This window comes from Sceloporus occidentalis, unplaced genomic scaffold (genome assembly GCF_023333645.1).
Source record: "Sceloporus occidentalis isolate IW3139 unplaced genomic scaffold, rSceOcc1.0.p SCAF_3, whole genome shotgun sequence".
NCBI classification, from domain to species: Eukaryota; Metazoa; Chordata; class Lepidosauria; order Squamata; family Phrynosomatidae; genus Sceloporus; species Sceloporus occidentalis.
Window position 1 is genome coordinate 142408710 of NW_028316983.1, and position 15821 is coordinate 142424530.

General features: G+C 41.6%; 1 protein-coding gene across 2 annotated transcripts in view; it reads right to left on the reverse strand.

Moving 5' to 3' along the window:
* Positions 1–12781, reverse strand: part of DENND1B (DENN domain containing 1B) — a 216040-nt gene extending 203259 nt beyond the window's left edge. For both annotated transcript variants that reach the window (XM_089516491.1, XM_089516490.1), the window contains exons 1-2: positions 12592–12781; positions 3756–3820 (exon numbers count right to left, since the gene is read on the reverse strand). In XM_089516491.1, coding sequence (XP_089372617.1) covers positions 3756–3820; positions 12592–12608 — 82 coding nt within the window. In that variant the 5' untranslated portion in view covers positions 12609–12781. The remainder of the gene's footprint in view (positions 1–3755; positions 3821–12591) is intronic.
* Positions 12782–15821: the final 3040 nt, after the last annotated feature.

Sequence of the window (15821 nt, forward strand, 5' to 3'; positions counted from 1 at the left end):
ACTGCTTTCAAAGACATATCCATTCATTTGTAAAATGATATATAATATAAATATGATGGGCACACAGTTATATTCCTGAAAGAATTGTGTTATTAGGGAAATGGGGTAAATATAAACAAACCATCACCTAGTTATATATATTCTGATGGTGCTGCAACAGCAGCAAAAGACTAAAAAAACCATATATACTAAATACTAGAAATTTTGGAAACAGAAAATTATTCATTTTAACCATGACTAAGAATAGCACTGGGTATCAAATGTAAGATAAAAGAAGAAAGGGCTGAAGAAAAGCACATGCAACATACAAAACATGCCCTGCGCACACATACATGCAAAAGAAGAGCACTGAATCCAAAAGGAACCATCAAACTGCCAGGCCCTCAACAGATCAATAAGAAACAACCTTCAATAAAGTAATAGTGATCTTGAAGAGACTAGCTCTAGTGCAAAAGACAAGCCAGCTGAGATTCAAAACTAACTTAGTCCATAAGCCACTTCTGGAAATAAGAAACAAACAATAACAAAAATAACATTATTAACAAAAATTGGCAATGCCATGCATGACAGACCTGGTTGAGTATCCCGTGTCCAAAATGTTTTGGACCAGAAGTATCTTGCATTTTTTCAGATTATGGAATATTTGCATATACTTAATAAGCTATTTTGGAGATGGGACCCAAGTCTAAACATGAAATTCATTTATGTTTCAAATACAGTGGACTCTTGGTGGTTTGGTTCCAGGACATCCTGTGGATAACAAAATCAGTGGATGCTCAAGTCTCATTATATAAAATTGGGTAATAAAATAGTAGTGTCCTTTATCTATAACAGCAAAATGAAGATTGGCTTTTTAGAATTTATATCTTATTGGAATATTTTCAATATTCAGTGAATATTTGAAACTATGGATAAAGGCCAACTGTACACTTTAGACACATAGCCTAAAGTAAATTTATATAATATTTTGAATAATTTTCTGCATGAAACAAAGACTGTGTACCTTGAACTACCAAAAAACAACGATGCCACATTTCAGCCACTCAGTTAGGATTTTGGAGCGTTTCAGATTTCTGGGTAAGGGTAGGCTTGCCATATCCCACCTGGGGGCGGGACTTTCCCGGTTTGGGGTGGGTCCGCACGGTCCCGCCCCCAGTTTGGCCCCGCCCCCAGGACACCCCCCCCCAGCGAGCCCTGGAGGCTGGGGCTTGGGAGACGCTGTCTCCCAGGCCCCAGGGAGGCCCTGGAAGCGGCTCTGCGATCATGAAGCACTCCTCCAAGGCCTCTGGGGCTTGGGAGACGCTGTCTCCCAGGCCCCTTTGGAGGCCCTGGAAGCAGCTCCGCAATCGCGGAGCACGTCTCCAAGGCCTCTGGGGCTTGGGAGAAGCTGTCTCCCAGGCCCCTTTGGAGGCCTTGGAAGCAGCTCCGTGGTCGGAGCTCCGACCACGGGGTCCTCCAAGGCCTCTGTGAGGCCGGGGAGGAGGCCGCTTGCCACCGCAGCGATCGCCACGATGACAGGCAGCCCCCACACTCCTTCCCAGCCTGGGAGCAGGCCGAGGCTTCCTCCCAAGCCGGGAAGGAGAAGGAGGACAAGGTTCAAAAATGTAGGACCTTTTTTTTTTAAATTTCCTGGCCAGGAAATTTAAAAAAAAGTCCTACATTTTTTAACCTTGTCCTACATTTGTCCTGGTTTGGAGGCCCTCAGCTATGGCAACCCCAGGTAAGGGATATTCAACCTGTATTTTTAGCAAACTAGCAATACAGTAAAATCAACCTCCATCAAGGTTGTTTATTTCACTTCAAAAGTTCTGAGTGAAGGCATGAGAACATTTTCTGTTTTGGCAGATTTCTCCTGGTCCAAAATTATTTGAGTACGTCACAAAAGCTGTGGTCATAAGCTTTGTGGTCACAAAAACAAACCTCATTAACATATTTCTACTAATTTCACATATACTGGAACAGAGTTAGCCACCAATAATGAAAGAGCAACACCAATATTTTTTTATTTGCAAGTACATTTGCAAGTCACTTTATTTCATTTTATTTCTGTGACAGATACATGCAGTGTTAGAGATTGCATAATTTACATATTATTTTCATCTTCATAACATCTAAAAGGTCTCAATATTTGCTGACTCAAAACTGATTTTTTTTCCAAACTGGTTTCTGGACACTTTGCAGGTGAGGTGTTCAAACGACACACATCTCCAAAGCAGCCCAAAGCCATGTCAAATCTGCAATTCAGTCCTCTGTACTGAAGCAAAAAAGGAGCAGGGATAATCTGGCTCCTGGAGGTGCAGGTTAGATCTTGCAACCGCAGCCCGCTTTGGGAACAGGCCAAGCAGTCAGCGCAGTTGTGACCCACATGCAGCCAGAACAGACTTGGGCCACTCTTTTGTGCCCATCTGATCGACCCCTAGGTCTTAGAAATTTTCTTTACAACCCAAATTCAATTTGTAGGTATTATTAATTAGGAAGGAAAAATATTACAGAGCCAAACATTTTGAGAAGCCATTTCAGATAGATTTTTTCTAAGAATTTTTTTCAGAGAAAATAAAATGCCAACCTGCACATTCAATAAATAAAATTACACAGTGCAGCATTCTTAGGATTGTACCATTACAGGATGTTGATAGGATTGTGCCTATCTGAATGTTTCCCTCCAGTAAAAATCCTCACCCAACAGAAAATCAGCACATCAAGAAAAATAATTATCACACTTTTCCTGCTTGAGTTAAACTGCCAACAGCAGATCATTTCAAACATGGTACAACATAGTTCTACCTTGGAGTGGGCAACTACATCAGGCCAAATGGCCAATTTTTTACCCCCATTGTCTTCTGGGGGCCACACAACTTCTCAAAATACCAAGGGAATTGAGGGGGGAAATGTAAATATAGAACAGTTTGAGAGGTTTGTCCAATCTATTTAAAAAGTAAATTCCCTCTTCCAGTAGCTGCTAAAAAAAGTAAAATGGTGGCCCAGAGATTCTGGAGAGGTCAAAGGCCACAAAATCTACCTGGAGGCCATGTGAAACCCCAGGGCTTGGCTTTGCCTAGCCCTGCCTTAGCTGATGCTGGTTCTCAGAAGAGTAACCCAACCTCTGAAGCCTGGTTTTTAAAAGCTGAATGAAATAGAAACAAATGATAGTTATGGGGAAATGCCTGAAGATAATTCTCTCTCATTCTTTTTTGATGTTTATAATATAATAACTAGTTAAATAAGAGGAATGTAATTACTTTGCATGAATCGTATCTGCCTGACCTGTTACATGACAATCTTCCAGTTACTGTACAAACAGAAACACAAGGTCATTTACTAATGTATTAAACCAGCAATATATCAGCTTACATAACAATAGCAGAAGAGAAGCTGAAAAGGATACTTGCTTAAGCATCAAAATTATACATATTGCTAAAACACAATTTCTTAAATATAGTATAAAGTGGAAATTGCAAAAGGCTAAGGCAAAAACTTGAGGCTTCATGTCTCCAATTAAATATTATTTTTGTTGTGGCAAACAATAACATAAGTAAATAAAACACCTGTATCATACTAAGTTGTAATCTATTTTCATACTACTGAAAATCTGGTGTCATAGAAACCAATATAAGCATCAAGAAAACATATTAAATTAAATCCACTGAACATTAAACTTTCAGTCCATTGAAGGGGCAGAAGTGAAATAAATAACCTGAAACATCTTTCAAATATCAAATTTATATGGATGAATATGAACATATGAAGATTATTACCTTCATTTTCAGAAGCCTGGCATTTTACCTGCAGCACCAAATCAAAGGTTCTCTCTGGATTTTCCCTAAAAATAAAAAGAACATAAACGATTAGTCATGCATGCCTAAAAAAAATGTAAAACAGCTGATTGGATAGCATATCTTTGTTCTACCACAGCTAGTAACATGAAACTTATCCATAGGTCAATGTAAGTACATATGTTAATACGTATCAAAAAAGGAACCGCCCCCTTCTTTGAGTAGAGTGGTGAAACGCAAGAGCTTAGTTCATCCCAGGACAACCTAAAAGAAGTATCGATCCCCTCTACTCTCTCTGCCAAGTCACCACTTTGGATGTTTTTGAATGACTGGATGGGGAAATGGTGGTGGTGGCAGCTCTTTGGTGCTTCCTCTCAAATGAGTGCTAAGAGGAATTGAGCTTTGAATGATTTGAATAAGATATTTGTGTATGTGTGGCAGCTTTTCTGGATGAAAACTGACAAAGTAATAACATTAAAATTACATTTGCTTTGCATTTACATCCTTTTTGACGTGCATTTTCTCAGCCCTAACTGCACCTGGTCATCTCCGCCACATATCACACAGCCACCATTTCCCATTGTCCTTTTCTCATCCATCCAGCTTTTAGGGTGAGCACAAACCGTTATGCCTTTCCAGAATTTTGTAAGTTCTTTGGCATCACTTTCTTTGCTGCATCCTTCACATCCTTTATTATATGCCCTTAAATTTTACCCTCAATTTATCCATGTGTCAGATCAAAATCCATAATTTTGGCCACAAAACCTGCCTTCGACTTATACATGAGGTCGACTTACCTATCCCTATATATGGTAATTGTTCCCTGCCAGGCCACAATAGTCTATGTAGAGACTGAACTGCATCAAGATTCAAGCCCAACAAATATTTTAAGCAATTGTGATTTTGGACGCTTACTAGATATGTGGTGGCTAACTGGTTGAACATGTAGTACAATTATCATATATGATGGGAAGGTGCGATGGAGTGAAGGAGAAAATAATACTACAATAGAAGAAAAATGATTATGGGAATCTGTACTATGACTGACAAATGCCATGACTCAAACACCATGTCACAAACATTTGCCTCTGCATCCTGAGGAAAAATGTTCATTTTCCCCACTTCCCCAAACAGAAAAAAATGCAAATTAGATTGTTACTTATTTCTGCAAACAAACATACTAAAAAAAAACATACTATATATACTCATGTACAAGTCTAGAAAATTAGGTCAAAAAATGACCCAAAATCCTGATTCAACTTATCCATGGGTCAAGGTAAGTACTGTATCTTAACTCTTATTTAAAATGAGGAATCGTCCCCTGATGAAAGGCAAGAGTATAATCTGTCCTGGAAGCACCAACCCTCTCTATTGTCTTATCCATCCAGTGATAAGAGCGAGCACAAACATTGTAGCTGGAATTTTGTAGATTCTTTGACATTGTGTTGGTATGCTTCATCCTTTTGATCCTTTGCTATATGCTCCTTAGTTTTACAATCGACTTATCCATGGGTTATATCAAAATCCATAATTTTTGCCCCCAAACCTGCCCTCGACCTATACATGAGGTCGACTTATAGTCGAGTATATACAGTATATAATTCCTCAGTATGTATTCCTTTCTAATCTTGTATGCCAGCCTGTTTGGCATTTAAAATGCAAAAAAAAAAAGCTAACTTTGGAAAGTTAGAACCTGTCTGTGAAAATTAAGTAAAAATGTTCAATAACTATGGATGTTTCCACAATGTATGGTTGATACTACTTTAAGTACTATGGATTTGTAGTTTGGCTAAATGTTTCACTGCAGCTCAGTGTGTGATGAAAGATGGAAAGACAGAGAAGAAGCACATATTCCAAGTCAGATAAACCATGGTTATCAAATCAAAATTGTTACAGTACAGCCATAACCTCAGCCTGATCTGCTTCAAAAATGCTGTAAGGACAAAATTGCTTGGAATGCATACTTTCCTTGTCTTCAAATTACTTGCCAATTTTATGCACTATTTACTTTCCACTGAATTAATATATTTGGATGTTGCCCTTTCACTGGGATCATCTTAGTTCATTTTCTTTTAACCTACTACAGTTTCATTTGGGAGACAGTGTGGTACAGGCCTTTGATTATTGGAGCAGGAATCCAGGAGACCAGATTTTGAATCCCTACTCATTCATGGAAAGCAACTGTGAACTTGGGCAAGGCACACTTTGTCAAGCTCAGAGGAAGACAATGACAAGCCTCTCCTGAATAAACCTTGCCAAGAAACCTGTGATAGATTCACACGGAAACACTTGCAAACACACAAATACAGTTTTATTTGTCAACTGACAAGTCATAACACAACACTAATCATGGTGGTGGTGGTGGTGATTAGTGCTACTACTGGAATCATCATTATATTCAACCAATGGATAGACATCATCTAATGTTCCAGATGTGTTTAGACAAAGAAGTTTACCGCACAGGGGATAAAACGTTCCCCAATGCGTTCTAACGTACACGAGCGTGGACGCGCGCGGAGCGTGATGGGAACATGATGGGGCCCAGAACGCGACTTTACCGCACAGGGAACACCGCCGCCGCTGCCGAGCCTTCCCATCGCGTTCCCATTGGGTTCCAGAGGGCGCCATTTCTGGGAACGCTTTTGAAACAGTTCCCAGAAATGGCGTCCAATGGCGCCCTCTGGAACCCGATGGGAATGCTCGGCGGCGGCATTCCCTGTGCGGTAAAGTCGCGTTCTGGGCCCCATCGGGTTCCCATCACGCTCCGCGCGCACCCGCACTCATGCATGTTAGAACGCATCAGGGAACGTTTTATCCCCGGTGCAGTAAACTTCTATAAATCCTTTCTCTCTGATTTTTGCTGGCTGAGGCTGATGTTGCAGAGGAATTACATCTGAAGAGCTTAGCACTGCACATCCCTGTATTAAATTAGTTATACTTGTCCCTCCACATTCGCTGGGGTTAGGGGCACATGACCCCCATGAAGGTGGGAAAACAGCAAATAACAACAAGACTATGTTTTTACCTGAGAGAACACTTCTCTAGGAATCTCTAGGTCCTCCAGTGCAATATGTAGTCAGCATCTCCCAAACACAAGAATTGCTCTGGAGGAGCTACAAATGCCTAATGGAGTGTTCTCTCTAGGAATCTCTAGGTCCTTCAGTATGACTTTTGGTTAAAGTTGACCATAGAGTTGTGCTGGGGGACCTAGATATTCCTAGAGAGAATATGTTAACAAAATCCATGAATTATCAAATCTGCAAAAGTTAATGCCACAAATGTGAAGGGACGAGTGTATTGTGAAACATCAAAATACTGGTAGTCTAACACCAGTTGGCCAAAAACACCACTAAAACAGATATGAATTAAAACTGAAGCTTTCAAAGTGCACATATGTTGGAATGGGGAGAAGATATTTTTGTACATTGAAGAATGTGGCAAGGATGTCATATTCCTCAACATATCCCTATTTTCATGTAGGCAAATTGATTCTGTATTCCTGTGTGGCAGGGGTTTGGACTTGATGGCCCTTAAGATCTCTTCCAATTCTTATGATTCTATGTCATCTATGAAATGTAAGCAAGGAGTTTAAAAATGTAAACCTAGGGGCAAAACAGACTGCCCTAATAGAGCGGCGTCCCAGCGTCCCTTTCAGTACTGGATTCGGGCAGCAGCAACTGCACGCTGCAGCCCTGATCCGGCAATCTACCACTCTAAAAAGAACTGACAAAATGCCACTCCTTTTTAGAGTGGCAAAAAGCTGCCCTTGTCACCACGGCTTTTCGCTGATTCTTTTGTGCAGTGTGTCTAAACACTGCGTCAAAGAAACAGTGTCATCCCACCCATGATGTGTCAGGCATGCAGTATGACGCCGCATTGGGGAGGAGACAGGGCAGCCAGCGTGCGGTTGCCATGCCCCCACTCCAGTCCGATGCCGGCGTTTAGTGCCAGTATGTTTAGCCCCTTAGTTAGCAGGATATTGCTGTGGCTGGCATTGAAAGTGCCCTTAACAAATGTAGAATTTAGTTTCACCTTGGCAATATGACATTAAATCCAACTAAATTAACATAGGATATTCTATCACTATGTTCTATCACTACATTCCATATCTGGGAAACCAGAATTAAAAAGCCAATGTGCATATTGAAATTTTACTAATTGTACACAGATCACCTTGCCAATCATTTCTGGCATGTTAATGGTCTGAAAGAACCAAATAATTTCTCATATTAAAACTGTTTATCTTGAGAATAAGAATCATATGGCCTTTCAGATGTTGCAGGACTGCGAAGCCCACTAACCCTAGCCAGCCTAGGCAATACTGAGAAATGCTGGGAGCAGGGGGCCAGCAAGACCTCAAGAGCCACATGATTCCCACTCCTGCTTATCTGGTCACCTGTAAGTAATTCTTACCTTCCCATTCTCAAACTGGTGCATGGCTACTTAAAACCTGGGATAGCTCCAAGATTCTGAGTAACAGTGCAGAAATTATTGACTAGAAAGTCCTAATCAGATACAGCTACTTTATACATATGCACTCAATCTCTTCAAGAAAACATGCTGCACTCAGCATGACTAGTCAGAGAAAAAACTGTACAAGTAAGCAGTAATTATTTCAAGAACAAGAGCCATGTGGATAAAGAGGAAAGTACCACTTATAGAGGAATCAAATGTGCCTAGGCATGGGGAAAAGGAAAGTTGTACAGTACTAACACAGTAGCGTCACCCCTGCAAAAAACACTCAAAAACAGAATCTAACTATTAAGCCACATCTTTATTTCAACATGAGTAAATTCTCAAACCTAAGTAGAGATTGGTTGCATCTCACATTCTGACTGTATTTTCATTCACATTGGTTCAAAGGGTTTCAGAATGGTGGCTAGCACTTACCTCTTGACCCTCTCCCATATTCCTACTGAAAATCAACTCCTTCCCACTCTGAATACTTTCCCAGTGAGCAATAAAGTATCATGCTATCTCAATTTCTCTAAATGCAGCTTAAGGCAGTTCTCATTGGAGGGGAAGTCTTCAACTTCCCATACACACACGCACACTTTACAGAGGTACAGTAAATCAGCAGCACTGATGCTGCTTGAGAGAGGTTTTCACCCATCTCACTGCAACACAGTGCATTTTTCCCTCTGTCCAACTCTTCAGAAAAACTGAATGGGAGCCACATCCAAGGGGATGAAGAAGCACTGGAGTCCCTGGACCATAGTTTGTACACCACTATTTTAAGGGAAAGTATTAAGTACTGTCAGTATCTTAGTCTGACTTGTAATCTTCAGCAAGGGAAGGAGGAACTTCATCAGGACAATAATCACACATCTAATTTGGGTCTTTTCTGCTGGAACTGAACTGCAAGAATACTTGGGGGCAATATGAAGCCCTGAGCATCAGTGAATTTGTATGTCTGCACACTTGCATTTGTCTTTGCCTTCCAACTTCTTTTCCTGGGGAGAAAGTAACTGGACCACCCATTACAGCTGTAATTGATGAATAGCAGATGCAGGGCCTTTTCTGTAGTGGCCCCAAATCCTTGGAATGCACTTCCTCTTTTTTGGCTTTTACACTTTTAAGGAAATATTTATCCTACTATGCAGATGTTTAATTTTAATGTACTGTACCTTTAACTGGTTTTAGAATTTGGATATAGTATACATATACCCACAAGGAGCCAAGGGGAACCTGGTTGGCCAAGAGAGTCCCGTTTGGAGGGATGGGTTGTTAAAGAATAAAAGAAGGAAATGCTCCAGGTGAAGATGCAAGATCCATACAGCGTTCGCCTTTGTCTTTTGAGAGCATATTTTCAAATAAAGCTGTAATTTGCTTTATTCTAACAAGTTTATAAATACATTAAATAATCACAATAAACAACCATATAAATCTTTATCATAGTGCTAAAAATCCTGAAACTCAACTTCTTCATCCTAATAATTCAGCCCTGTAATGCAATCCTATATATATATATATATATATGGAAAGCTCACTATATTCAACTAACTATTCACACACAACAATGCATAATATTGCAGCCTTAAAGGGGCTCGAATTTGAGATCCTTCCTGCAATGGCTATGATAAAAGTTGGGCAGTTCAATCTGCTTCTATCAACAGATGACTGATGCAAGAAAACTGTATATAACTATGACCACAACCTCTTCTTGCCTCAAGAACTGGATAAGCATCTAAAAGGTCAATATCTCTGAATTAACAGTAGTAAGTTGGTGAGCTTCCTGCTGTGCATATCTACAAGTCACCTTCTACAAAAAGTTTTTTTCAAGTTTACTCATAACCTCCCACCATATTTCAAAGTGTCAAACCAAAGTAATAGAAGTCAGACAAGCTTCTCCCAACTGACACACCACAAACAGATCACTGTCACTTTGCAAAACTATCACTGTAAAACTATTCAGAATATAAAAGTTCAGCAGATCTTACAGGTTACTTGAACTACAAGTACCGGGGGGTGTTGGGGTGTTTCTTTATATATTTTACCAATCTTGCAGAAATCTTGCAGAGCTAAATGGATGAAGATGTTTGAAGCCTGTGGCACCAATCAATTTACACACAAAGAAGACACCTTGATTTCCTTGCCAAATTAATGTCATATAAGCCGAAAATGCCTCATGGAACCAAGGGGAAAGGACAGCCAAGAGCTCCCATGATTGCTGCAGGTCTCCTAATGCCAAAGCATCATCTGACAGCACCTATTTAAGTGATTTGCTGGGTTACAGAGTCTGGTTATTAGTGTTTATGCTAATTAATTAATTTTCCAATTTCTAACGTTTTGCATTCTCAAATTAATTTCCGAGCCCTTCCGTTTTCCAAGTGTCACTTACTTACTAGCTGTTCATAACGTGACATGTGTACTGTACTAGAAATTGTGATAGCCATCCTTATGTTGATGGGAGAGTTGTCAACTGACCAGAAAAACCAGTGGCCTGTCCTGTTCCTGTATCCTTAACAGCACCTTTCCACACAAGCTTTTAACAGCATGGAATGCATCATGACCGCCTGTTAAGTGTGCTGAGATCAAGCCACTCCTGAATGACACAAGAGAAGCAACAGCCAGTAAAATAAACATTTAAAGGGTCAGGCATATGAGGAACAGAGAAAAAATCTTCAGTCATCTAGAACTTGCATCTAAAGTCCATCATTACGATGTTACAGCATGGAGTTAAAAAGAAATAAAGGAGGTCATGGGATAGGCAGGGACCTCCAAACTGTTTTTGAAGTGTAGGAGTTCAACTTTGGCATGTGCAGTTAGTAATTTTGCCTCCTTGCTGGTACTTGCAAAGGAAGCACAAATCACTTTGCCATCCATTACCATTCATTATTAAATGTAAACACACTTAGGAGCACAACCTATATGTCAAAGTGCCCTCCATGTGCTTAGTACAGTTGTTGTTGTTGTTGTGTGACTTCAAGTCATTTTTGACCTATGGCAACCCTAAGGCAAACCTATCATGGGGTTTTCTTGGCAAGTTCCTTCAGAGGGGGGTTTGCCACTGCCATCCTCTGAGGCTGAGAAAGTGTGACTTGCCCAAAGTCACCTAGTGGCTTTTTATACTCAAGCAGGGAATCAAACCTTGATTTCCAGAGTCCTTGTCCCAGTGCTTAAACCACTCCCAAATAATTACATAGAACAAGCTGCAGACAGTCTGAGTATTGGACTAGGTCTGGGGACCGGGGTTCAATTCCCCACTTGGCCATGGAAACCCACTGGGTGACCTTGGGTGAGTCACACTCTCTCGGCCTCAGGGGAGGCCATGGCAAACCTCCTCTGAACAAAACTTGCCAAGAAAACCCCATGATATGGTCGCCACCTTAAGTCGGAAACAACTTGAAAGCACACAACAACAAATAACAGCCTTTATTTTTCCTGGGAAGACTCAATGACAATGAGTCTATGACAATGGGGTTGTCCCACATTTTCCCTGAAAGTCCTCTTCTTCTTGAAGCTCCTCCATTTTGAGCAGGACTAAGAGGCACGAATTGACATTTATATGTAGTGTTTTGAGATTTCTATTTGGTCATGCCCTCCCTTTCATTTTCCTGGAGCATCCTCCATTTTGTGCTGGACCAAGAGGCACAAATTGACATTTACATCAAGTGTTTGTGAGCTTTCTATTTGGTCATGCCCTCCCCTTTTCCCCTCTGGAGCGTCCTCCATTTTGAGCAGGACTAAGAAGCATGAATTGACATTTATATGAAGTGCTTTTAACTTTCTATCTGATCAGTCCTCCCTTTTTTTCCCCCTAGAGTGCCCTCCATTTTGAGCAGGACAAAGAGGCACGAACTGGCATGTATATGAAGTGTTTTTAACTTTCTATGTGGTCATGCCCTCCCTTTCTTTCCTTCCTGAAGTGCCCTCCATTTTGAGCAGGACTAAGAAGCACAAACTGACAAGTGTTTTTTTTTAACTTTCTATCTGATCAGTCCTCCCTTTCTTTTCCTGGAGCGTCCTCCATTTTGAGCAGGACTAAGAAGCATGAACTACCAAGCCTTTATGAGCTTTATATTGGGGGGGGGGGGTCGTGTGTCCCCCATATTTCCCCCTCCCTTTGTCGGTGCCTTGGTCCTCCTTTTGCAGTGGAGGACAGCCCCCCAGTCCCCAGAGAGACAGACACACAGAGATGGGGGAAAGGAGTGGGGTGAAGCCCAGCAGGAGGAGAGACCCACCCAGGCGCCTCCTCCTTCTCCTTCTCCTTCTCCTTCTCCTTCTCAATGGGGCTGGGGGAGGCTTTGAGGCCTAGCCAGAGGCGACCCTTCCTTCCTTCCTTCCCTCCCTCTTCCTATCCTTCTCCTCCACTCACTTGATCCTGCAGTCCATGGTCGCATCGCAGCAGCAGCAGCCTCAGGGACGCCTCTCCTGGGCTCCCTCCCCGCCGAGGCCTAGCCCTGGCGGTGGGGCTGCTGTCAGGGGCGCCCTGGGCCCATGGCTGCTGCCTTCCTTGGGCCGCCTTTCCAGCAGCAGCAACACCAGCAGCACCGCCTCCCGGCCCCCCCCTCTCTCTCTCTCTCTCTCTTCCAGTTCCTGCTGCTTCTGCTTCTACACCTTGTAGGGAGGAGGAGGAGGAGGAGAAGAAGGGAGGGAAGGGGAAGAGAAGAGAAGAGAAGCAGCCATGAAGGAGAAACACCCCACACACACATTTATTTAGCTTGAAGTAGCCCTCTTGGTGGGGACAGCAGGCCAGGAGGACCAAATGGAGGGCATCCAAAGGGAACAAATACAAAAGTTAAAAACAAACACTCATGGAAATGGAAATTCGTGCCTCTTAGCCCTGCTCAAAATGGGGGACCTTGAGGAACAAGGGAGGATGTGACCAAATACAAAGTTAAAAACGCTTAAAATAAATGGAAATTCGTGCCTCTTAGCCCTGCTCAAAATGGAGGGCACTCAGGGGATGGGGGGGAGGGAGGATATGGCCAAATAGAAAGTTAAAAACACTCATAGAAATGGAAATTCGTGTTTCTTAGTCCTGCTCAAAATGGAGGATCTTAGTCCTGCTCAAAATGGAGGATCTTGAAAGAAAAGGGAGGATGTGACCAAATACAAACGTTAAATACACTCACGGAAATGGGAATTCGTGCTTCTTAGCCCTGCTCAAAATGGAGGGCACTCAGGGGATGGGGGGGAGGGAGGATATGACCAAATAGAAAGTTTAAAACACTCATGGAAATTCGTACTTCTTAGTCCTCCTCAAAATGGAGGATCTTGAAAGAAAAGGGAGGATGTGACCAAATACAAAGTTAAAAACGCTTAAAATAAATGGAAATTCGTGCCTCTTAGCCCTGCTCAAAATGGAGGGCACTCAGGGGATGGGGGGGAGGGAGGATATGGCCAAATAGAAAGTTAAAAATACTCATAGAAATGGAAATTTGTGTTTCTTAGTCCTGCTCAAAATGGAGGATCTTGAAAGAAAAGAGAGGATGTGATCAAATACAAAAGTTAAATACACTCACGGAAATGGGAATTCGTGCTTCTTAGCCCTGCTCAAAATGGAGGACACTCAAGGGATGGGGGGAAGGGAGGATATGACCAAATAGAAAGTTGAAAACACTCATAGAAATTGAAATTCATGTTTCTTAGCCCTGCTCAAAATGAAGGACACTCCAGCAGGAAAAAAAGGGGGGGAGGATGTGACAAAATAGAAAAATTAGACATACTCATGGAAATGGAAGTGCTTCTTAGTCCTGCTCAAAGTGGAAGACACTCTCCAGGAAAAAAAAAGGGATGATATGGCCAAATAGAAATACACAAATCGATATGTGTGCTTCTTAGTACTGCTCAAAATGGAGGACCTTCAGGAAAAAGGGAGGGTATGGCCAAATACAAAAGTTGAAAACACTTGTAGAAATGGAAAATCATGCTTCTCAGTCCTGCTTAAGATGGTGGATACTCCAGGAAAAAAAAGGGAGGATGTGGCCAAATACAAAAGTTAAAAACAGTAATAGAAATCGAAATTCGTACTTCTTAGTCCTCCTCTAAATGGAGGACTTTCAGGATATGGCCAAAATTTAAAAAAATTCAAAGAAATGGAAATTTGTGCTTCTTAGTCCTGCTCAGAATGGAGGACCTTCAGGGGGAAAGGGGGAGTATATGGCTAAATACAAAAGTTTAAAATGCTCATAGAAATGGAAATTTGTGCTTTCCTAGTCCTACTCAAAATGGAGGAGCTTGAGGGAAAAGGGAGGATATAGCCAAATAGAAATGGACAATCAAAGTGCATAAAATACATGTTGCCAGCCTTCAAAGCACCACTGGCATCTTCATCAGGCAAAGGCATTAAAAATCATACAAGGGAAGAAACAATCCGCTTTCCCCCCCTCCTGTATTATTTTGAACACCTGGGCCAGTGAAACTCTGAAAGCCTGTGACATATATTTTATGCATTTTGCTTAGTCCAATAAAGCTATCACTATTTAGTCAGTTCTGGATGTTGTGCCCAGACATCCTACAGGCAGTGAGCAATTAGGGTTGCCAACTAACCAGGTAAAACAGGAGGGGTAAGATGCCAACCCAGGCCCAACTTTGGGCAAGCTTTCTCGTCTCTCTGTGTGAAAATCAAATTAATTTCACTTTTGCACCTATATTATGTTCCACAAATGATTGGGAACCAGGCAAAGGCAAATGTTGCCAACATCTTGTGCCAAATGGCTTGAGACACGTCCTAAGTTCAGATTGTTGCTGCCTGAGTCATTGGATTGAGCTAGGCCAGCAAGTGGCTCTATCTCATTTTCTAATGGCAAACTCCCCTGAAGAAACTTGCCAAAAAAACCCCAGTGATAGAGTCGCCAGAAGTTGGATATGACTGGATGGCACACAACAAGAAGTCAACATAAAATAGGATCCCACAATTATTATTTGGGGAAGCAATGCCCTCATTCCTCTCGCCCCCCCCCCCCCCACACACACAGGGATGAAGACATTGCAACCCCAAATAATCATTGTGCCTCCTATATAATTTTCGTTCCTTTAAGTTTTTCAGTAACTTAAAACTTCAGATACGCATTTAGAAATACCATTTAGGCATCCAAAGAAGAGGATATGGCAGAATCCTGCAAACCCCAATGCTAACAATTTGCAGACTTAGTAAACCATTGCACACCTGCAAGGAAACCTTTCTGCGTGTGTACGTTTTGTACACTACAGATCTCATGTTTGATGCATCTACACCTCTGTGTGAAAATTCATTCTCACCATTGATACATCTGCTGACACCATACAGATGTTCAATGCTTCATCACAGAAAAGTAAATCTTGGCTGTTGAAAGTATTTGAAGAAATTTCATGTGGACAATTCCCTGCAAGTTTGCAAATAAAACAGGGTTTAGATTATTAAAGCAGGATGACCTGCACAATAGTCATTTAATTTCTGGTCACTCTTATTTGGCTTGCACAGCTTTTTTGCTTGTGGAAAATACTATTATTTCAAATTCATTTGCTTCCAGTGAAAATTGTCTCACTAAACCGCTGATCTCACAACTCATCCTTTCTCTGTATGGTTGTGAAAGCTGGACAGTGAAGAAAGCTGAGAGGAAG